Genomic DNA, 23,780 nt, shown 5'->3' on the forward strand with positions numbered 1-23,780 from the left:
GTTAAGTTGTTTCTCTAATCATCTGGTTTCCAGAGAAACACATATTAGTTAAAATCTCTCCCAGCTAAATATATTTTAACAACAATAAAGCTTTTTGAAAGGAACAGCAAACTTCAATCCAGTATTTTCTTTAATCTTTTCATATTTTCTTTCATCCACTATTCTGGAACATCTTAAGTTGTACTTGCAAATCTGAGATTTAGAATGATAAAAGAAGCTAGTTTATGTTGGTATCAGAGTTGGCAAGAGCAGCAAGAAGAAGGGAACCTTCAATAGCCTAAGAAAAGAGCAGGCCCTAGCTGGCACTACATGTGTCTGAAAAGTAGAAGTCCCCTTGCACAGAAAAGTCTACGCACCTCTCTGGAAGAAAGGGCTGTTAGCCTACTGTCAGTTCACTGAATCACGGGACTTCCACTCTCACACCTTTAAATGCTTCCTGACAGATTATTTCCCAAAGCTTTGTTCATCACCTGGCTCAAAAAGGCTTCACAGAATACTCAGGGCTATGGAATTTCCTCTTACAAAGCAGTCTCCTTAGCTGTAGTAGTACCTGAAGCTGTCTTGTTTACACATTTACCAGTTGTGCTTCTCTGAGGGCAGGGATTCTCTTGATCAGGAACACAACAGATACTAGGTCAGACATTCTTTGGCCAAAATCAGACTGTACATTTTGAGAAGGAAGCTGACAGATTCTCTCCTTGCCCAAACTCTAGTCAGTCTCCTCTCAGTTTTTCAACTACACCTGAACTTTTAGAGTCCAATGTCCTTCTCTGCGTTATCTAATTTTAGCAAGAACCCTGCTACATTGGTTTAGCCAGAATCCTCCACCTTCAATATCTGACCCTCCTCAATATCAGTCAGACTCTCCCCATCACCCTCAAGTGACGTCTGATCACCTTGGCCTGACTTCAGCAAGAATCCTGTTAGGTTGGTCTAGTCAGAATCCCCCCAACCCCTGATGTTTCTTTTTAGTAACTGTCAACCCACTAACTCCTACCCTGCTCTTTGGCTATAAATTCCGACTTTCTCTTATTGTAGTCACAGTTGAGCCCAATCTCCCTCCTCTACTGACAGGCTGTACTGTAGTGGTCCTTATACCTATTGCAATGGTCCTGAATAAAGTCTGCCTGTCTTTAACAGGTGTCTGAATAATTTTGATCACTACTAAAGCCCTTAGTGGTGATCAGTGGATATCCCAACCTGGCCTCTGACATCTCTGGTAGACACTGTCTACTGGTTTTTAGCAGACTGCCATCTGCAGTAGTTGTATTTGAGAAGACAAAAGCAGTTAAATGATCTGTTGGATCAGGATGGTTGGAATGAATCCTTCCAACCACTGCACCACCAGGCAAGCCCTTCTCTGCTGTCTTGATAATTTTGATCTCTACTGTATAGCAATTTTCTAAGAAAGACTAATTAAATTTAGCCACTGAGGCAACTCATTACCATTTTGAATGATACCTGAAATCATACTCTCTTAGTGTGGATTTGGCTCCTCAGACACTAAGAACATGTACTTTAGAATGTGAGGAAAGAAAGAACCAAAACAGTTCAGGAATCTTCTGTTATTGGGTAGATTTTAGAATTCCATTTATCTACTGACTTTTTAGCTGTATCTCTTTGCATTATTTTACACATCCTTAACTTCTCACAGTCAATTTCAAGTTAATATTTTCCCATTTTTCAAAAAATGTAGAAACCTTGCAACTGTAGAGGTTAAATTAACACTCTCCCCATCCTTTCTGCTATAGTTGTCATATGTACAACATGTATATACGTTAGAATACCCTCAAGAAAATGGTATTTTGGGGGCTTCCCTGGCAGCTCAGTGGTTAATAATCCACCTGCCAATGCAGGGGACACGGGTTCGAGCCCTGGTCTGGGAAGATCCCACATGCTGCGGAGCAACTAAGGCCATGTGCCCCAACTACTGAAGCCCGCGCACCTAGAGCCTGTGCTCCACAACAGGAGAAGTCACCACAATGAGAAGCCCGCGCACCGCAACGAAGAGTAGCCCCCGATCACCGCAACTAGAGAAAGCCCGCGCGCAGCAACGAAGACCCAAGGCAGTCAAAATAAATAAATAAATAAATAGATAGATAGATAGATAAATAGATAGATAAATAAAATTTTTTAAAAAAGGAAATGGTTTTGTTTTTTTGCGGTACGCGGGCCTCTCACTGTTGTGGCCTCTCCCGTTGCGGAGCACAGGCTCCGGACGCGCAGGCTCAGCAGCCATGGCTCACGGGCCTAGCTGCTCCGCAGCATGTGGGATCTTCCCGGACAAGGGCACGAACCTGTGTCCCCTGCATCGGCAGGCGGACTCTCAACCACTGCGCCACCAGGGAAGCCCGGAAATGGTATTTTTATTTTACACAGTCATGTATTTTTTAAATAAAGAGACAAACAGTCTTTTATATTTATCCATATATTTACCATTTCCAATGTTCTTCATTCATTTCTGAGGTCCTGAGCCTCCCTCTGATTCTTTTTTTAGCCTGGAGAACTTCCGTTAGCAAGTCTTAAAGTGCAGTTCTGCTGGTGACAAATTCTCTTAGTTTCCCTTTATCTGAAAATGTCTTTATTTTGTCTTCATTCTTGAAAGATTTTTTCCATTAAATATGTAACTTTGTGTTTGTCCTTCTTTAAAGATGAACAAAGTATCTTCTTTAAAATACTTTAAAGATGTTTAAAGATATTCTCCTATTATGTTCTGGACTCCGCAGTTTCTGATAAAAAGCCCATGATCATTTGACTGTTGTTCCCATGCATGCAATGTGTCATTTTTTACTAGCTACTTTTAAGAATTCTGGTTAGACTACGATGTGTCATATTTAATCTGTTTGGTGTTTGACAGGCTTCTTGAATATGTAAGTTTATGTCTTTCACAAAATTTGGGAAGTTACATGCCATCATTTCTTTAAATGTTTTTTTCTGCCCCATTCTTTCTCTCTTTTCCTTCTGAAATTCCAATATGGGCCTTTTGAAACTGTAACCCTAAGGCTTTGTTGATTAAGTTTGGCTTTAATATTTTTCTTTCTTTAGATTGGATAATTTATATTGACATTCAAATTCAAAGATTCTCTCTACTATCATTTCATGGTTCAACTAATCTCATCTGGTGATATTTTTATTCCTGATATCCCTAATATAGATGCTGTATTTTTCAGTTCTAAAATTTCATTTGGTATTAAGAAGTATTTCCTATTTTTCTGTTGAGATTTTTACTATCTTTTCATTCACTGAACATGTTATAATAGCTCCTTTAAAATCCTTGTCTGATAATTTCAACATCTGAGTTACCTCAGGGTTGGCTTCTGTTGACTGTCTTTTCCCCTCAGACTGGGTCATATTTTCCATGTTCTTTGTATGTCCCATAATTTTGGATTGTACTCTGGACATTGTAGTTGTTATGCTGTGGAGACACTGGATTCTCTTATAGTCTTCTGAAGAGGGTCAGTTAGTATTTTTGTTTTAATAGGACATTAACTTGGTTAGACTTAATCTGTAATCTGTTTCTCCTGTGACTGATGGCAGGTTAAACTTCAGTTTTCTCTTCTTTTCTTTCTTTCTTTTTAAAAATATTTATTTATTTATTTGGTTGCACCAGGTCTTAGTTGTCTTTAGTTGCAGCAGGCAGGCTCCTCAGTTGCAGCATGCACATGGGATCCAGTGCCCAGACCAGGGATCAAACCTAGCCCCCCTGCATTGAGAGTGTGCAGTCCTATCCACTGCGCCACCAGGGAAGTCCCTCAGTTTTGTTTTAGTCTTAGTTGCTAGCTGCTTTGAGTTTGCCATGCATATGTGTGATTCAGGGATCAGCCAGTGACATGGGCAGAGGTGATATATAACATCTGGGATTCTCCATCTCCTGCTCTATCTTTCCCAGGATTCCCTTCAAGCCCCAAGCTCCATCTCTTGGTTCCTCAGGCTAAAAATATGGCAGGCTTCTATTGGAGTTTTACCTACCCCATGCTATGTTGGGAGTACAGCTCTGACCAAAACCACAAAAACAGGACACTCACCCTGTGTTGGTCCCTTTCTCCAAGTTTTTACCCCTCCAAAATCTGCTGCTTCTGTTCATTCAGCAGAACCCTAACATGGTTGTTTTTCTGGATTTTACCCACTGTCAATAGTTAAGTGTTGGAGGGCTGGCCTGTTAGGAGGTCACTCCACCATACCAGAAATGAAACCAGCACAGTTCTACCTCAAAAAAAAAAAAAAACCCAAGTCCAAGCCATCATCATCTCCCATTTGGATTACTGCAAAGGCCTCCTATCTAGTTTCCTAATTTATCTTTAAGTGACCAGGGGTGAGAAGGCTGGTTGTAATTTCATCCCTTGGTCCACCTCATTAATTTGGAAGTCATTTTGAGATCCAAGGATGAGAAGATGGTAGAAAAAAGGTCTCTCCCCTGGAAGATAGCCCCATGGTATGTTCACCTGCTCAGTAAGGCCTACCCTGAACACCTTATTCAAAATAGCAAATCCTCCTTCATACTTTAACTTTTTCTATTCTATATCATTTATCCCTCCATACAGTCTACAATTTACTCTTTGTTATATTTATTGATTGACTCCCCCTACCAGAATATAAGTTTCACAAGGACAGGAATTTTTGTGTGTTTTCCTCACTGCCATGTCTCTAGAGCCTATACCAATGGGAGCATATAATAGGTGAAAAATAAACATCTGACTATATCAATCCACTATAACTTCTACCTCTGATACCCCTTAATTTTCCACATTCCTCTCTAGGCAGAGGATTTTTCCAAACTTCTGTCAGTAGCATTAGTTATTCTATTCTACTTTGCACTGTGTGTCATGGTCTAGACAGAGTAGAAAGCAAATTTCTTGTAAACAAAGAATTTCTTAAAGAAGCCTGACCACTTCTTTTACTGTTTTTGTCCCGACTCTGTAGGACATTGTATTAAAAAATTTCCCCAGCCTGATATTTAGACTCTGAGCATAATGAAACGATGGCACATACAGAAGAGCAATTTCTGACCTTATTCTCAGATGAAAAAAGACACATTAACCACAGGCCAAGGTACATACCTAAAATGAAAGTTTCAACTTGTCTATCTCTAAGCAGATTTTCACTGTAATGTTTCAGAGCAAGATATGATACCTTGGGCATGTATGTAGAAACGTGTTGAGTTAGCCTGGGCACTGAAATGAAATATATTTAGCTTTAAACTGCATTTGCATTCATTCTGTCTATATTTTCAGTTTTGTGTTATATTAGAAAAATATATTCTTATGAGAGAAAACTTATAAGACAATAGATTATAAACGGTTTCACTTAAATATTCACGCGTTGGCTTCTCTATCCATAGGGCACAGGTTCCGGGCTTTCTTTGTGTGAGAGAGTGAGCTAATTTTTAATTTCTCTAAATCTTTGTAATTTCCAGGGAAGGTATGCATATTGACAATGAGAGCAGGGTAGGAAAAGAAAGTGATGTTGATAATCACCAGAGTCAGGGTATTAGCTTCTCTTATTCCTGCTGGGAGTGACAGAAAATCCTTGGGGGAATGTTGGGTAATGAGCTGGAGTCTATGTCCCAAACAAAGTTAAGACAGGTTAGACCACACCTGTGTAACTTTGGGGCCCTGAGTGGAAGGAACAAGAGTGATGTGCAGGTCCTTCACTGGCTGCCTGAGCTCCCACAAATAAGCTCTAGTTGCATTGTAAGACATGACCTCTTTTGCAGAGAAAAGAAAAATTGTTTGATTTAATTAACAAAGTTCTCTGCCATCATTTTAAAAGAAAATTTCTCTCTAGGGGTACCTGAGATTTTCAGAGGCAGATTATCTCTTTTGGGTTGAAATCTTGCCTCTCAGGCAGAACCCTCTAGTTCAATTACAGAGGCAGCTGATTTTCAAGAAAAAGTTCATTCTACGCAAGGGTATTTTGAATGCTGACTAAACTCCAGGAGAATTAGAAATGAGGCTTTTGGCTTGCTTTGCACAGAATCCATGAAAAGATGGCTAACGTAAGTGCTTTCACATGATAATCAAGAGAGGTTAAGTTTCTGAGGGCAACTTTGTATTCCCAAGGCCTAGGAGAAAAACCTGGCATACTGAAGACTCCTTAGGGAAAGCCGGTTGAGTGATAAAATCAATCACTAGCACCCAGAGGCTTTAGAGCACTCTGCTAAATATGTAGAGGGCCAGCGAGAGAATCAGGCATATTAACAGGCACACCAGTAGCATAGAGAAAATTAGTTAAACAATAATACTCCTCCTGTGAAAAAGGAAATCCACATAAAAGATAACAGTATCCATATAGAAGCAAATAAAGATCAAAACACAAGTTCTTTTCTAAAAGAATATTCTTTATACGATTTTGAGGAGGTAATTAGGTGGTAATTATTAAATAGATTAAGATAACAGTTAACACTCATAATGTGTATACAGAAAAATATTTTCTTTCTTTTTCTTAACAGAAAAATATTTTTTAACAAAGGCAATGAGTTCCTTATAGAAGGGAATTCATGATATTAGGGAAAAAATATAAAGGACATTTAAAATTCTAGCCATTTATAGGCTTTGTCCTTTTCTCACCCCATTATCACTCAAAAGCAAGCAGATGTTTATTCTGGATTGCCAAGCCAGAAGGCTTGAAGAAGGGGAGAAGTATAACTGAGAATTTTTTTTTCTTATTTTTCTCCTCATACAGCAAAACCAATATTTGATATATATATATATATATATATATATATTTTTTTTTTTTTTTTTTTTTCCCGGTATGCGGGCCTCTCACTGCTGTGGCCTCTCCCGTTGCGGAGCACAGGCTCCAGACGCACAGGCTCAGCGGCCATGTCTCACGGGCCCAGCAGCTCCGCGGCATGTGGGATCTTCCCAAACTGGGGCACGAACCTGTGTCCCCTGCATCGGCAGGTGGACTCTCAACCACTGCGCCACCAGGGAAGCCCTGCTATATTTTTTTATAACTGTCTTTCCCTTAAGATTGTTGCCAGCTACTTTAAAAAAAAGAATTACTACCAAAACATCAAATATCTGTCAGTTCAAGGATTATTTTAAAAAATTTCAGTCTTTTAAAAAATTAATAATTATAATACATATATACATTATACACATATAGATGTATGTAGTTTTTCCCCACAAAATAATACTATACATACAGTTGTAAACTTGCTGTTTTCACTGAACAATATCTCGTTAACTTTCGTTCATATATAGAACATGTTTATGTATTTAGAAATAGTCTCTGTTGTAGGTAGAACTCTAAAATGGTCCCCTAAATTTCCCCCCCAATAATCCCAGGGCTGTATAATCCCTGGGACTGTAAGTATGGTGACCCTATAACTAGGTTATGTTATATGGCACAGTTGACCATAAAACAGGGAGATTATGTGGGTGAGCCTGACCTAACCCCATGAGTCCTTTAAAAGTGACAAATTTTCTCCCGCTAATTGCAGAAAAGGAAGTAAGAGATTCACAGCATGGAAAGGATTCACTGCACTATTGCTAACCTGAAGATGGAGGGGGCTACATAGCAAGGAAGGCAGGTGGCCTTTAGGAGATAAGAGCAGCTCTCAGCTGACAGCCAGCAAGGAAACTGAACCTCAGTCCCACAACTGTAAGAAACTGAATCCTGCCAACAACAAACAATGAACTTGGAAGCAAATTCTCCCCTAGAGCTTTTAAATTAAAACACAGCCCAGTTGACACTTTGACTTCAGCCTTGTGACATCGTGAACAAAGAACCCAGAAATGCCTTCTAACCTACAGAACTATGAACTAAAAGATGGGAAATTTTAAAATCCATTAAATTTGTTGTAATTTGTTATGCAACAATAGAAACCTAATTCAGTCCCTCTCACTTCTTTTCACCTCAATTTTTTCAAAGGTTACACTATTATTTATCTAGTCATTTCTCTTCTTATGGACACTGAGACTGCCTTAAAATATTTGCTATTACAAAAGTAACATTCTTATACATATGAGCACAAGTTTATTGGTATCAGATTGGTCATAGTATACATACACAATTTTAAAAATGTGTTCTATGATACCAAAAGCACAAGCAACAAAAGAAAAAACTGATACTGTAGGCTTCATCAAAATTAAAAAGTGTTGTGCATCAACATCACCAAGAAAGAGAAAAAAAACAACCTACAGGAAGAAAAAAATATTTGGAAATCGTATCTCTGATAAGGGTTTAGTATCTAGGAAATATAAAGAACTTTTACAACTCAACAAAAAGACAAACAAATAATCCAATTAAAAATGGGCAAAGAACTTGACTACACATTTCTCCAAGGAAGATATACAAATGGTCAACAAACACATGACAAGATGCTCACGTCATTCGTCATCATGAAAATGCAAATCAAACCACAATGGGGAAAAAGCCCAGAAAATAGCAAGCACTGATGAGGATGTGCATAAACTGGAACCCTCATATATTGCTGGCAGGAATGTAAAATGGTTCAGCTGCTATGGAAAACAGTTTGGCTGTTCCTCAAAAGCTAAACATAGAATTACTGTATAATTCAGCAGCTCCACTCTTACATATATACCTAAAAAAATAGAAGACAGGCATTCAAACAAGTACACATACATACATACATGTTCATAGTAGCACTATTCACTATAGCCAAAAGGTAGAAACAGCACAACTGTCTACCAACGAATGGATGGATAAACAAATTGTGGCATGTCCATAAGATGAGGTATTACTCAGCCATATAAAGAAATGAGGTAGTGATGCATGCTACAACATGAGTAAACCTTAAAAACATTATGACAAGTAAATAATTCAGGTGTAAAAGGTCACACATTGTATGATTCCATTTACATGAAATATCCAGAATAGATATATCCACAGTGATGGAATGAGACTGGCTGCTGTCAGGGGCTAGGGAGAGGGGCGGGGTGGGGAGGAGAATGAGGAACAATTGTTCATCAGGTTCATGGCTTCCTTTTGGGGTGATGATGTTTTGGATCTAGACAGAGGTGGTGGTTGAACAACATTGTGAATATAGTAATTGCCACTCAACTGTTTACTTTAAAATGGTTAATTTTATGTTACGTGAATCTTACCTCAATTTAAAAATGTTTTCCATATAATTTTTAGTATTTAGTTAATCTTTTTTCTTGATTACTCTTGCTACTGGTGTGTCTACTTTTTTAAAGTTTCTTTTTTCAGAGAATCAGTTTTTTATTTTATTGATCCTTTCTATTGTTTCTTTTTTATTTCAATTTTTATTGAAGTATAGTTGATTTACAATGTTGTGTTAGTTTCTGCTGTATCTACTGTTTATTTCTTTAAGTTCTATAATTATATTATTTTTCTTCTTCTACTTTAAGTTTACTTCTTCTTTTTCTAGCATCCTAAACTGAAAACATAATTCATTTATTTTTCTTTATTTGGGGGCCAGCAATTTGCCAATGACCTGGTTTGTTGACAACCAGAGTGTAAACGTGGAGGAGATGTGCAGCAAAATTGAGGGGCACAGCAGCACATAGAAGCAACCTAAATGTCCACTGACAGATGAATGGATAAAGATGGTGTGGTGTGTGTGTGTGTATATATATATATACACACACACACACACACACACACACACACACAATGGAATACTACTCAGCCACAAAAAAGAATGAAACAATGCCATTTGCAGCAACATGGATGGACCTAGAGATGATAATATGAAGTGAACTAAGTCAGACAAAGAAAGACAAATATCATATGGTATCACTTTTTTGTGGAACCTAGAAAAATGATACAAATGAACTGATGTACAAAACAGAAATAGACTCACAGACATGGAAAACAAACTTATGGTTACCAAAGGAGCAAGAGAAGGGAGGGATAAATTAGGATTTGGGATTAACAGATACACACTACTATATATAAAATAGATTTAAAAAAAACAAGTACAGCACAGGGAACTACATCCAATATCTTATAAAAAAAGAATATATATAAATATATATAACTGAATCACTTTGCTGTACACCTGAAACATTGTAAATCTACTATACTTCAATCAAAAAATTAAGGGGCACATGAAGTCATCTGTTTGCTGACAAACTCTCAGGCAATGTTTGGGCAGCTGCCCACAAAGGCCAGTATTTGGAAGCAGCAAAAGGAACAGCTATACCATGACTCTTCCATAAGGGTGCTCTGTCAATGGCAGTCCTTGACAGTATTTAAATTCACATGTGACTCTAAATTGGGTTAGAGAATCTAAGGACTTATTCTGTGAATACCGTTATTTTTTTTTTCATTCAAAATGTAACTGAATCTATGTGCTATAGTGTTTTCAAAAGTCAAATAGTTTAAAAGTGTTTTTGTTGCTGTTGGTGGTGAAACCTTCTTTTATCAAGATACCATAAACCATCAGTGGGCTTCATGTCTTTTCCCAAGTTATACTATATTTGTTAAGAATACAAGCTTTTTGGGGACTTCTCTGGTGGCACAGTGGTTAAGAATCTGCCTGCCAATGCAGGGGACACGGGTTTGAGCCCTGGTCCAGGAAGATCCCACATGCCGCGGAGCAACTAAGCCTGTGTGCCACAACTACCAAGCCTGCACTCTAAAGCCCATGAGCCACAACTACTGAGCCTGCAGGCCTAGGGCCCGTGCTCCGCAACAAGAGAAGCCACCGCAATGAGAAGCACTGCTCTCCACAACTAGAGAAAGCCCGTGTGCAGCAACGAAGACCCAAAGCAGCCAGAAAAATTATTTTTTAAAAAGGAAAAAAAATTTTTTTAAAAATTGTAAAGCATTTTGGCCCACCTTGGATGTTGTAAATTTACCATTACCATAGAGTGAAGTGATGGAAATGAGGACAAGTTCTATTTAACAACCTTGGCTTGCCTCTGACAACAGTCAGAGAGTACATTGCTCCCAAAGAGGAATCCTGTGAGAGCAAAAGCAAATAAGTAGCTTTATATTTGTATCTTCTTGTCTTTCATCAGTGATGAAAAATTATCAGCCATTATCTCCTGGTGTATATCTTCTCCTTTTTTTTCTTTTCTCTTTGTCTGTGATTCTAATTAGATGTTTATTACCCTCTCTCTTTCTATCCTCCATGTTCCTTAATTTCTCTTTCATATTTTTCATCTCCTTTTTATCTCTTTGCAACATTCTGGATAGTTACACTCATTTATTCAACAAACACTTATTGAGCACTTATTAGGTGACAAGCACTGTTCCAGGCACTTGAGTACCTTAGTGAACAAAATACATCCCTCTCTGTCCAGGAAACACAAAATGAGGAAACAGATAAAAAGTGATAAGCACAATAAATGACTAAACTATGTAGAATGTAGAAGGTGATAAATGTCATTAAAAAACAAACAGGAGAGTAATTTCTTCTTTTTTTTAACTTCAAAAAAAGACAATTTTATTTGCCTATAATGTTATTATGGATTGTCTTAGAAAATTCTGTTTCAGAGCATAAGTGGGGCAAATCTGCATAATGCTTGTCATACTTGTTATGTGATGATACAGAAAATACATATACATTTTAGTAAGTCTTGCATTTATATTAGGTGAACACTTGCTAGGAAAATTCACATCTCCCAGCATTTTTTTTTAAAACCACTTTATTGAGGTACAATTGACAAATAAAAAGCTATATATATTTAATGTATACAACTGGATGAGTTTGGAGATAAATATACACCTCTGAACCCATCACCACAATGTTATGTCTAAGTCATAAACATATTCATCATCTCCAAAAGTTTCTTCCCATTCTATTATTATCTTCATCTACTTATAGTGTGAAATGAGAATACTTAACAAAAGATCTAAACTCTTAGCAAATTTTTAAGTGTGCAATACAGTATTGCTAACTGTAGGCACCATGCCATATAGTACATCTCTAGAATTTATTCACCTGCTATAACTGAAAGTTTGTACTACCCTTAACTAATACCTCCCCATCTTCCCCTCTCCCTAGGCTCCAGCAACGATCATTTTACTCTCTCCTCCTTTGAGTCTGACTATTTTAGATTCCTCATATAAGTGGTATTATGTATTATTTGTCCTATGTCTGGCTTGTTTCATGAAGCACAATACCCTCAAAGTTCACCCATCTTGTTGCAAATGGCAGTTTCCCTCTTTTTAAAGGCTAAACAATATCCCATTTTATGTATATGCTACATTTTATTTATGCGTTCACTCACCAATAGACACTGAGGTTGCTTCCTTGTTTGGCTGTTGTAAATAATGCTGCAGTGAACATGGGACTGCAGCTATCTCTTTGAGATCCTGATTTCAATTCCTTTGGATATATTCCCAGAAGTGGGATTGCTGGATCATATGATACATCTATTTTCTTTTTTTTTTTTGAGGAGCCTCCATACTGTTTTCCATAGTGGCTGCATCAGTTTACATTACCAACAGTGTACGCATGGACATATATACACTACCAAACATGAGGTAGATAGCTAGTGGGAAGCAGCCGCATAGCACAGGGAGATCAGCTCGGTGCTTTGTGACCACCTAGAGGGGTGGGATAGGGAGGGTGGGAGGGAGACTCAAGAAGGAGGAAATATGGGGATATAGGTATATGTATAGCTGATTCACTTTGTTATAAAGCAGAAACTAACACACCATTATAAAGCAATTATACTCCAATAAAGATGTAAAAAAAAAAGTTTCCTTTTCTCCACATACTCCCCAACATTTATCTTTTTTAAAAAATTAGATAAATTTGACGTGATACATTTTATAAACTTAAGGTATACAGTGTGTTACTTTGATACATTTATATATTGTAATATGATTACCACTGAAGAAATATTTAGCATATTATATCATTATGGTACAATATTATTGTCCTTTATTAATTATACTGTGTTTAAATCCCCATGGCTTATTTACTACTTCTTATAAGTTCATACCCTTAAACACCACCAATTTTATCCCCCACCCCTGCTCCTCCATCTCCTGGTAACCACCATTTTACTCTGTTTTTTCACAGGTTTGACTTTTTTAGATTCCACATACAAGTGATATAATACTTTCTCTGTCTGACTTAACTCACTTAGCATAATGTGCTCAAGTTTCATCCTTATTGTTGAAAATGGCAGGATATTCTCCTTTCTCATGGCTGAATAATATTCCATTGTGTATATACAACACATCTTTTTATCCATTCATCTACTGATAGGTATTGGGGTTGTTTCCATACCTTGACTACTGTAAATAATGCTGTGATAAACATGGGTATGCATATATCTTATCAAAATCCCACTTTTTTAAAAATTAACTTTTATTGAAAAAATCCCACTTTTATTTCCTTTGAGTATATACCCAGAAGTGGAATTGCTGGATCATATGGTAGATCTATTTTTAATTTTTGAGGAGTGGCTGGATTAATTTACATTTCCACCAACAGTATTTATGGGTTCCCTTTTCACCACATCCTTGAGCCATTCTAACAGGTGGGAGATGCTATCTCATTTTGGTTTTTATTTGCTTCTCCCTGAGGATTAATGATGTTGAGCATTGTTTCATGTGCCTCTTGGCCACTTTGATGCCCTCTTTGGAAAAATGTCTGTTAGTTCTCCTGCCAGTTATAAAATTGGATTGTTTGTTTTTATGTTATTAAATTTTATTTGTTCTCTATATATTTTGGGTATTAACTCCTTATCTGATTTGGATATTATTTTGGTTTGCAAAAATTTTCTCCCATTTCATAGGCTGCCTTCATTTTGTTGATTGTTTCCTTTGCTGTTCAGAATGAAGTGTTTTAGTTTGATGTAATCTCACTTGTCTATTTTTGCTTTTGTTGTTTATGCTTTCAGTGTTGTAGCCAAAAAATCATTGTCAAGGCCAATGTCAATAAACGTTTTTCCTGTGTTTTCTTCTAGGAGTTTTATGGTTTCAGGTCTCACATTAAGTCTTTAATCTATTTTGAGTTGATTTTTGTGTACAGTGTAAGGGTAAAATTTCACTCTTTTGCATATGGATATCCAGCTTTCCCAACACCATTTATTGCAGACACTATCCTTTCCTCATTGTGTATTCTTGGCACCTTTGTCAAAGATCAGTTGACTGGACATGTGTGGGTTTATTTCTGGGCTCTCTGTGCTGTTCCATAGGTCTACGTGTCTGTTTTTGTGCCAGTACCATCCTATTTTAATTACTGTAGCTCTGTAATATATTTTAAAATAAAAAAGTGTATACCTTCAGCTTTGTTCAATTGTGTTTTCTCCTTTACTGGCATTTTTTCCCCAATCTTAAATGAACTCTTTTTTTTTCCTCACTAGGCACTGTGCCCCTTCTTAGGTTGTAGCAAGGGTCAGATGCAACAAATTGCTTTTTTAATGAACTCTTATATTACCTGACAGCATGCTGCATGTTAGGTGCATAAAATGTTTTCCTAATGACTGAAATATTCCCTGTGTTTTGCCCTCTGCTCTTCTCACATGCTATTTAAATAGGTTTGGATAGCTTTGTTTCTGCACACAGGAACTATCCCTAAGAAAATTCTTATCTTCATCTGTGACACCTTACCTGCATCCCAGATGCCCCCACTATATGGCATGTGGTTTGTATAGCTATCACTTCAAACTCAACATAGCCCAAAATGAACTCTACATTTCTTTCACTTGGCTGGATTCAATAATTATAGTACCACTCTCCTTGCCGCCAAGGTAGAAAAACATTGAGTTACATGTTTTAAAAAGAGAGAGAGAGAAAAGAGATAAGAGGAATAACTAAGTTTGTTGCTATACCTAGTTGACTACTCATTCATTCAATAAGTAACTTCAGTACCTACCAAATGCTAATATTCTCTTAGGTTCAAGGGATTTGCTAGTGGATAAAATAAAAAAATTTCTGTTCTCATATAAAATAGGTAAATAACAATGACCCACTATATAGCACAGGGAACTATACTCAACATCTTATAATAACCTATAATGGAAAAGAATCTAAAAAGGAATATATACGTGTGTTTAACTGAATCACTTTGCTGTACACTCGAAACTAAAAAAATATTGTAAATGAACTATACTTCAATTAAAAAAATAAAGAAAAAAGAGAAAAATACCTCTGTTCTCACGGTGCTTGCAGCCCAGTGATGAGACACAGACAATAAAAAAGGTAAATAATTAAACTATTTAGTACGCTAGATGGTAATAAATGCTTGGGAAATATAAAGCAAGGAAAGGATTGAGAGTATGCATGTGTATGTGGGAGATGATAGTAATGATGGTTTCAGTTCTAGACAGGGTGGCCAGGAAAAGCCTGAGAGGGTGATATTTGAGGAAAAACCTGAAGAAGGTCAGGATGCAAGCACCATGAGGCTATCCAGGAGACAGCATGTGCAAAGAAAGGCCCTAAGGTAGGAACACGTGTTATGATTTTAGGGCATAGCTAGGAGGTCATTGAAAAGTAGAGTGATCAAGGCGGGAAATGATAGGAAATTAAATTATAGAGGTGATGAGTCTGGGACCACATCTTATATGGTAAGATGCCCTTTCTTCTCTAATCTTAGTACTAGTCCCCTTATCCTGAGGCCTTATCAACTCATATCTGCAACAGCTCCTAACTCATCTCATCCATTTTCCAGTTTAACCTATATATTGCCACTGGGATAATCCCAAATCACCATGTTCAACATGGCAGTCCCCCATTCAAGGATTGAGAACAGTTTATCTAATACATCAAGTCTCAATCAGTCTACAGGGTTTTCAGGGCTATCTCCAACCTATTCAATCTTGTATTCGTACTTGTTTTCTGACCATTTACTGAGCTCTTTCTTTGTTCAAGGAGCTATGAACAAAGAAGGGTAAGAAACAGATTCAAGACTTCGAGTTTACTGTCAACATAAACTTTTTCCTAGCTCTAATAGCCTCTTCCAATTTCCTGCACACATGCATTCATGTCTTTATTATTTCTAACTCAAGCTTTTGCTTTTGCTACTTTTCATACTTGAATATCTCCTCTTCTTGAACTTACAATAAAATCCAAAATCTTTCTATGACTGTAAGGCCCTGCATAATCTGGTCCCTGACTATCTCTTCTTGTGACTGCCTCTTGTGATATCCTTCCCTTCCCTCACTCACTATATTCCCCCAGCAATGACTACCTCCCAGTTTTCTGAATGTACAAAGTTTTTCCCTGCATCTAGACCTTCTTCTGCCTAGATCATGTTATCCACTCTTCTTTTCTTACTCATACTTTAAGCCTTAGTTTGGATGCCATAAGAGCTCCCTTCCCTGCACTCCAATCTACATGAGGTTTCACAGCACGCTGCATGATTTTCCTTTATAGCACTTATGACAATTTTTAAACTATGTGCTTATTCATGTGATCATGTGTCTAATGGTCTCTCTACTAGAAACAGTTAGCTTCTCTACTAGATGATAAGCTCCAGGAAGACAAGCAGATCTCTCTCTTGCTCACCTCAGTGTCCCTAGCACCTAACGCAATAGATGCTTAATAAATATCTGTTGAACAAATGAGTTAATACCTTATCTGGATCCTGGGCACTGTTTTTCAACTACTTTCATTTTCTCCAAGAGCCCTTGAGGTCTTCTCAGTCTCTCAATGACCCTTTTCTTCCCTGACTTCTTTTCCTCTTAAAAAAAATAGTTCTTCAAATGTTGAATTCAAAACCCTGGTGACAACTGATCCAGCTCACCATGACAGGATAAGTCATCTCTCCCAGTATATCATTGCAAAGCTGACTGTATTTCTTTCCCAAACCATACAATTTAATCCTAAATATGAAGCAAAGTCTGAAATGTAACTGATTAGAAAAAATATATAAAACAGCCAGGATTTGGATAGGACTTCTCATTTTTTTCAGCTTGAAAAGCTCTATAAAATTTCTATCTTAATAGATTGTATTTTTTGTTTGTTTTTCCCTGAAGTTTTTTTAAAAGATTTTTTGTTTTTGATGTGGACCATTTTGAAAGTCTTTGCTGAGTTTGTTACAATGCTGCTTCTGTTTTATGTTCTGGTTTTTTGATTGCGAGGCGTGTGGGGTCTTAGCTCCCCAACCAGGGATCAAACCTGCACCCCCTGCATTGGAAGGCAAAGTCTTAACCACTGGACCTCCAGGGAAGTCCCTCCTTGACTTTTTTTTTTAAAATACATCTTTATTGGAGTATAATTGCTTCACAATACTGTGTTAATGTTGCACAACAAAGCGAATGAGCCATATGCATACACATGTCCCCATATCCCCTCCCTCTTGAGCCTCCCTCCCATCCTCTCTATCCCACCCTTTTAGGTCATGGCAAAGCACCGATCCGATCTCCCTGTGCTATGCTGCTGCTTCCCATCAGCCAAATATTTTACATTCACCTCCCTGACTTCTTATTGTGCTTAAAGTCTTGCCACATGTCAGTAAGACATCTGCCCATCTTACTTTTCCACTCAGCTTGTTTGGTACTTAAAATTGGGAATAACATGTTTCACATCTTTTAGGAATTCTGTAATACCCTGTTCAGACCTCCTCAGGGGCAGGGACATTTCTTTTTTTAACTCTAAATCCCTAGCAGGTATTGCAGGGGCCCACAAACAAGAAACCTTCAGCAAATGCTTGCTAAACTGTTCAATTAAATGAAAATTTCTTGATTCACAGGAGACTGACTGGTACTTATTTGATAGATGGATTTATTCATTCATTCACTCAATAACTATTTATTTAATGCTCCAATATCCAAAGTCCTGTGATTAGCACTGGGGAGAAAATGGTACAAAAAACACACGAGGAAGCTCCCATTCCAGTGGGGGAAATCTATATGCATGTGTATAATTACAGTATAATATCTGGTAATGGGATAAAGCTAGGTACAGGGTGACATAATGTGCACAATGAAGCCCCAGGGCTGATTCTACTCATAAATAGAATGAGGAAGGTTTCATAAAGTTGAGTTGTAAAGAATGAACAGGAGTTTACCAAGCCAACAAAGGTAGAGAGGCATGAAAGAGCAAGGCATGTTTAGAAAAAGCCAAATAAGTCATCAGGAGTAAAATAGGATGCATGAAATAAGGTTAGAGAAACAGGCAGAATTATATCATGCTGGGCCTTTTTTGCCATGCTAAGTAACAAGGGCTTTTAGCCTAAGTGGGAGCTGACATTAACAGTTTGTATTTTTAAAAGAGAAGTATGGTGGTGGTGTGGAAGATAAATCAGGGTAGGAAGACAGATTCAGGGAGTCTACATTTGGGGAGAAATGTGAAGGATCTGGGGTGACAGTGAGGATAAAGTGAGGGTAGTGATTTGATTGGCATTAGGAGATAAAAGTTAATAAGATATAGTGATTAACTGAGAAGGGATGGAGATAGAGAGGGAGGAGACTAAGAGGACTCCTAAGTTTCTGATATGGATCTCTGAGCAAATGCCTTTCACTTGATTTAAGGAGGAAGTATATGTGTGAGGATAGAAAATGAATGCAGGTTAGAAATGTTGATGGATGTCTGAAGGACATCTAAGGGCATATGTCTGGCAGAAAAAAGGAAATGAGGACCTGAAGCTCAGGGGAGAGGTCTTAATTAGAGGTTTAGATTTCAAGGCTAAGTATTTATGATTCTGTTTGGAATGATGAAATGAAACAAAAAAATAGAGCTACCAAGGCCCTGCCACCTGCTGCTTCTGCCCTCCAGCAGATCATCTAATACTCATCAGTCAAAATATATCAGAATGCATGATGTGGTTGGCAATTTGTCATTCACTTTAGCCCTTCTAGGTTTGCCTGTGGAATCAGCAATAAGACTTAGAGTAGAGAAATAGCTGGTCTTCTCTTTAGTTTGCTCCCCCGCTCACATGTGTTCTTTGGCACAGAGGTTGAGTGTGTCCTGGCAATACTGAACACTAGACTAGCACCATTTGATTGGAGGCCAGACTACAAATATTTGACTGGAAAAATAGTCACTCAAGGAGTTATCTTGAGGAGAAGAAACAATTAAACCGATTGCTCTGTATCTATTCTCTGTGCACCTGATGTAATACATCTCCCTAATCTTTTGTGACTTCTGACAACTGCTTCAAAAAAGTAATATGTGATCAATTTGATAATTAATCATAATGAAAGCATAATTATCTGATAATACCAGCTCAATGACCTGAAATTTTTAAGGGCTTACACACTACACAAATCCTAATGGAAAGAAGAAAGAACATTTATTGGTTAAACCTATGTCTAAAATTCTACTTGTTAGTTCACTCTTAAAACTAAAGAAAGTGTACATTTTCAACTAAGAATCTTACAGTTTTATTATGTGAAGGTTGTATAGTTCTCTAATATATAGGGATTTTAAATGACCTAATCATTTCCAGCAACTCTATAAAAATTTTTTTTTACATTTCTTCTTTTAAAATGTTTTATTGTTTCTTGAGACTAAATTATAAACAATAAGTCCAAAGATAAACAATTGCATGGACTGATGATCCTGCATGAATTACAAACCAGAGCAATGGGGTGCCTGTACTGGGCTTGCATCTTCTCTGTGCATTAAGTCCGATAAAGAATGTACTGGGCACAGGCACTGTGTGTGGTGCTAGGATCATGGAGAGAGAAGACATAGTCCCTGGCACTCAGAGATGACAATACAGTGTGCTCTGGTTTTCAAACTGTAACCCATGTACTTTCAGAGGTTCCACAGGGTACTTACTAGGTAGGGGTAGGGACACTGTGAGATTCCTGTTATTTCCCCTTTCATCAGCAGAGTAGTTCTATTTTATCTGTTTCATTTATTGAACTTTCTTATAAAATTTAGCTTGAAGAAAAAGGACTCTTCCACACACAAATGTAAATAAGAAAGTTTACAAACCTCTGGTCTAGTAGAAAAACAAGAGCAGTCAGAATCTACATCCATTCAGCCCTGGCCTATAGTCTTACCTATGTGCAGCAGCTGTAGTTACCTTCACCACCACAGCTTTCCTAGAAGCACATACTGTGAGCCACTGGTGACAAGGAAAACCCACATGCCCTCATCAGTGAGTATATCATTTTACTCCTATGCCAAAGTGAAGCACACTGCTTTAATTTGGCGGGGGGCAGGGTGGGATAGTCAAGACTAGAGGCATTGTGGAACATTTAAATTAACTGCTTTCTTTTTGTACTCTGTTATAATTTCCATTTAAAATCTTCCCACATGTAGCATGCAATTAGAAAAGTAAATTTCAAATCTTAAGTAAAACAACAACAACGACCCATAAAGCAGTCTTAACACAGAAAGTTCCCATGCAACATAAAAGTATCCCAAGATTTATTTTCTCTCTGCCCCACCTGGAAGATAATCACAGGGAAAAGTCAGGGCTCCCTAAAATTCCAAGTTGGCTACAAAGGTCTTCTCACCCTTTTAGAGCCTTGCTGACATCTAGAGGAAGAGAAGCCTAGAATGTCTCCTTGATTTCTCCCTACCTTTCAAGAGGAAAAACACTACTGCAGTTGCTCATGCTTAAGGGTCTCATTGCTCTGTTAAGACACACTGTCTACAGCATGTCAGCCCCTTTCTGTGGCTTCTCCTCCAATCCAAGTCAAAGAGGAATGATAGAGTCAGGCCAACTTTCCCTTTTGTCCAGAATATGCTCTTCCTTTTACGGGGCTAGGCGGACAATGAGGGCCGGGGCTGCCCTCAAACAGGACAACATTAGCCTATTTCCTTGCGAGCCCTCTCCATCCCACATGCAGGAAAGCAGAGCCCAGGGCTTCCTGCATTCAAGAGCTGGGTCGCTTTGCTGAATTTGCTTTGTTCTATGTTTCTCCTATGTGTTTCCTCTGGCATTGAATAGACGCATCCTTTGCTTTCCCTGAGGTGGTGATGGCCAAGATTGAGTTTGAGCTTCCATGTGGAAATAGGCACAGGGACAAAAGAGGCCATATGTGACTTCAGGGTACACTGGGATTTGAAGCAAAACTCTCAGCTAAATAAGAGGAGGTTACTTTATCTTGTTTTGCCTCCTCTGTGCATCTATCTTCTCTGAAGTCCAGAGATGCCTATGATCTAGGACACACCATTCTAATACAGAGTCTCAACCTCACCAGAGCTTCTAATAACTTTTACCTGATCTGCTTGCCTTCTCTCATATCATATAAGGAAAAGAAGACATCGGTATCTTCCCCAATGGTATTGTAGGTGAAACTCTTCAGACTGAGAAAGAAGTGATGTGGCACTGGTATCCGACAGGTTTCCCCATGTCGTGGGCGCATTGTATCTACCTAATGAGGAAGGCAAAAAACAGTGATTGCTAATATTTTAGTTATTCATTATATTGATCATAAGTAAAATTAAAACTAAATGACTAACTCTTCTCATACTGCTGAAGGGAGAGAAAGGGAGATTGAAAGTGTTTTCTTTGCTAGTAGCAGATGTTGCGTCAATATGCTTGATTTGAGGTAGGCAAATATGCAGCTGGGAAAAGTAAACAGAGTGAAGGAGATATGGGAACAGTAATTCCAACTTATAAGTGAACTCAAAATCTCCACCAGGTCACAAACATCTAAATTCTCCAGAGAACCATTTTCAAAGTCACTTCTTGGAGATGCTGTCATGACCCTGATGCATTTCGTTTATACTGTTAGATAGTAATAGTTACCATTCTAAATACCATTTTTATTTTCTCAGACTGATTCATTTTAGTCTCTCAGTCTACTTTGTTTCAACCGTGCTTGTGTAAATTTGCACAGAGGAGTGGAGAGTAGCCAAGTCCGCTTGGAGGTCAGGGCTCCTTAGGTCACAATCAAGAAGTCAGTGGTAAAAATAAATAAATAAAAATAAAAGACTATCAAAAAGAAAAAAAAGAAGTCAGTAATTTCTTGGTGCATCCCTATTTTATAATCGTGTAAAAGAAAGAACTGAGGGAAAAGAGAGGGAGGCCTGGTTAAGTTGCTTACCTGAGATGTGCTTTGCTGTACACTCTGCCGGCTAGATAAATGCTATGGAAAGAAAGAAAAACTCAATCAATTGGGAAGGAAACTAACTTTTATCAGGAACCTTCTATATGCTAGGCATTCTGATATATATTTTACATATATGATCTCATTTAATTCTAATAACCTTGTTAGACAAATGTTATTTGTATTTGACAGAGCCAGCTAAGGTTTAGTGTAAGGAAGTGAAATGCTGAAGGTCCCACACAGCAAGAAGGTGGCAAAGTCTGGATTCAAACCCAGGCCTTTCTAGCTTAGAGTACCAGCCAAGTCACAGGTGGGTGCTTGCTACTGGATTTTTGTTTTGCCACTGTCCTCTCCACACAATGTATCACATCCTGCACTGCGTGACACAGCTTCCTCAGGCTCTCCACACTGGAGAAGGTATAGCCTTTAACCACAAGTGGCTCCTTCCCAAACATCTCTCCATGCTGTTCCTTTGCTGCTGGCTAAAGTTAGAAGAAGCAGATTCCAATCCCAGCTGCATGCAAATGGGTTGTGAAACTCCAGACAAATTGTTTACTCTCTCCAAGGGACATTTTCCCTCAACTATAAAAATGAAATAAAAGTTTTTGTTGTCTTCCTCACAAGGTTAATGCAAGGTTCAAATAACATAATGGGAAGCAGCAAGATATAGTAGTTAGGGACCTAAGTGCAAAATTTTAAATTTTGACTCACACTTTCCTCATCTGTAAAGTGAGGATAACATTTCATGCTGAACCTCATAGGGTTTTTTTTTTTTAAACATCTTTATTGGGGTATAATTGCTTTACAATGGTGTGTTAGTTTCTGCTTTACAACAAAGTGAATCAGCTATACATATACATATGTTCCTCATAGGGTTTTGTGCAGATTAACTCAGCATAGTACACACTGTAAGTGGTTGATCATTGTTATCTATAATTAGTATTCTTCTTATTATTGCTGTTCTATTTTTATAATTAGTTATTAAAGAAAAGTCAGTCACATTTAGAAGTAAACCCCGGCCAGGAAGAAAGGTGTGTTCACCATTCTTCAAGTCCCTGGTCTTAGGAGACTTGAAAATGAGAGTTTCTATCCTGCCTCCTTTTGGCCCCTACAGGTTGTGAGACAGCTCTCATTTGGTGAACTGTTCCACATCACATGGCTAAGACAACTGGTTGCTGAATAGAATGGTTTCATTCTTTTAACAAGTATATACATTTAACCCTAAATAAAACTGAAGTACAATTAAATATTAATTTAAATGCATCTCACTAGCTATATTAGTTAATTATTAAATATTCATGTGCATTATTAGCTATATTGGCTAATTATTATTGACTATTAATGTTCATCCATGGGAATATATGTTCCCATGATACATATTAAATATAATTAAAACAAGTCTCCACCAGCTGGGGAAATCATCACATAGAAGGCTTATGTACAACAGAAAACTTCATAAATAAAATAGTTCACACAAAAAAAAAAGCTTTAAAAAAATCAGGCTTTCAAAAAACAAAAAGCAAGCTTTCTATGGTTTACTGACCTATATCCCACTGGAAAGGTTACTGGCCTACAACTCTTTCCATTGTTTTATTTTTAGGGTCTACACTAAGGCATTCTTCTCAAGTGAATTTACTGACTAACTCTTAAAAATGACTACCAATCATAAACATTAATGTTCAATTATAACTATATATGGGAGTTTACAGCTAATTTCAGTGTAAATTATCCTGGATGACAATAACAGACATCATTCTAGACTTCTGAGGCATCAAATTTGGGGAGAACTTGGGACCTCCCTGCTGGCGCAGTGGTTACGAATCTGCATGGCAATGCAGCGGACACGGGTTCGATCCCTGGTCCAGGAAGATCCCACATTCTGCAGAGCAACTAAGCCTGTGTGCCACAACTACTGAGCCTGTGCTCTAG

At 37.8% G+C, this 23,780-nt stretch overlaps 1 protein-coding gene across 1 annotated transcript in view; it reads right to left on the bottom strand.

Moving 5' to 3' along the window:
• The window catches only part of DOCK3 (dedicator of cytokinesis 3), a 377,800-nt gene that overhangs the window by 165,256 nt on the left and 188,764 nt on the right, over positions 1–23,780 (bottom strand). Inside the window, exons 8-9 of the mRNA XM_065885910.1 lie at positions 21,849–21,890; positions 21,019–21,173 (exon numbers count right to left, since the gene is read on the bottom strand). Coding sequence (XP_065741982.1) covers positions 21,019–21,173; positions 21,849–21,890 — 197 coding nt within the window. The remainder of the gene's footprint in view (positions 1–21,018; positions 21,174–21,848; positions 21,891–23,780) is intronic.

The sequence above is a fragment of the Phocoena phocoena genome, chromosome 10 (genome assembly GCF_963924675.1).
Source record: "Phocoena phocoena chromosome 10, mPhoPho1.1, whole genome shotgun sequence".
NCBI lineage: Eukaryota > Metazoa > Chordata > Mammalia > Artiodactyla > Phocoenidae > Phocoena > Phocoena phocoena.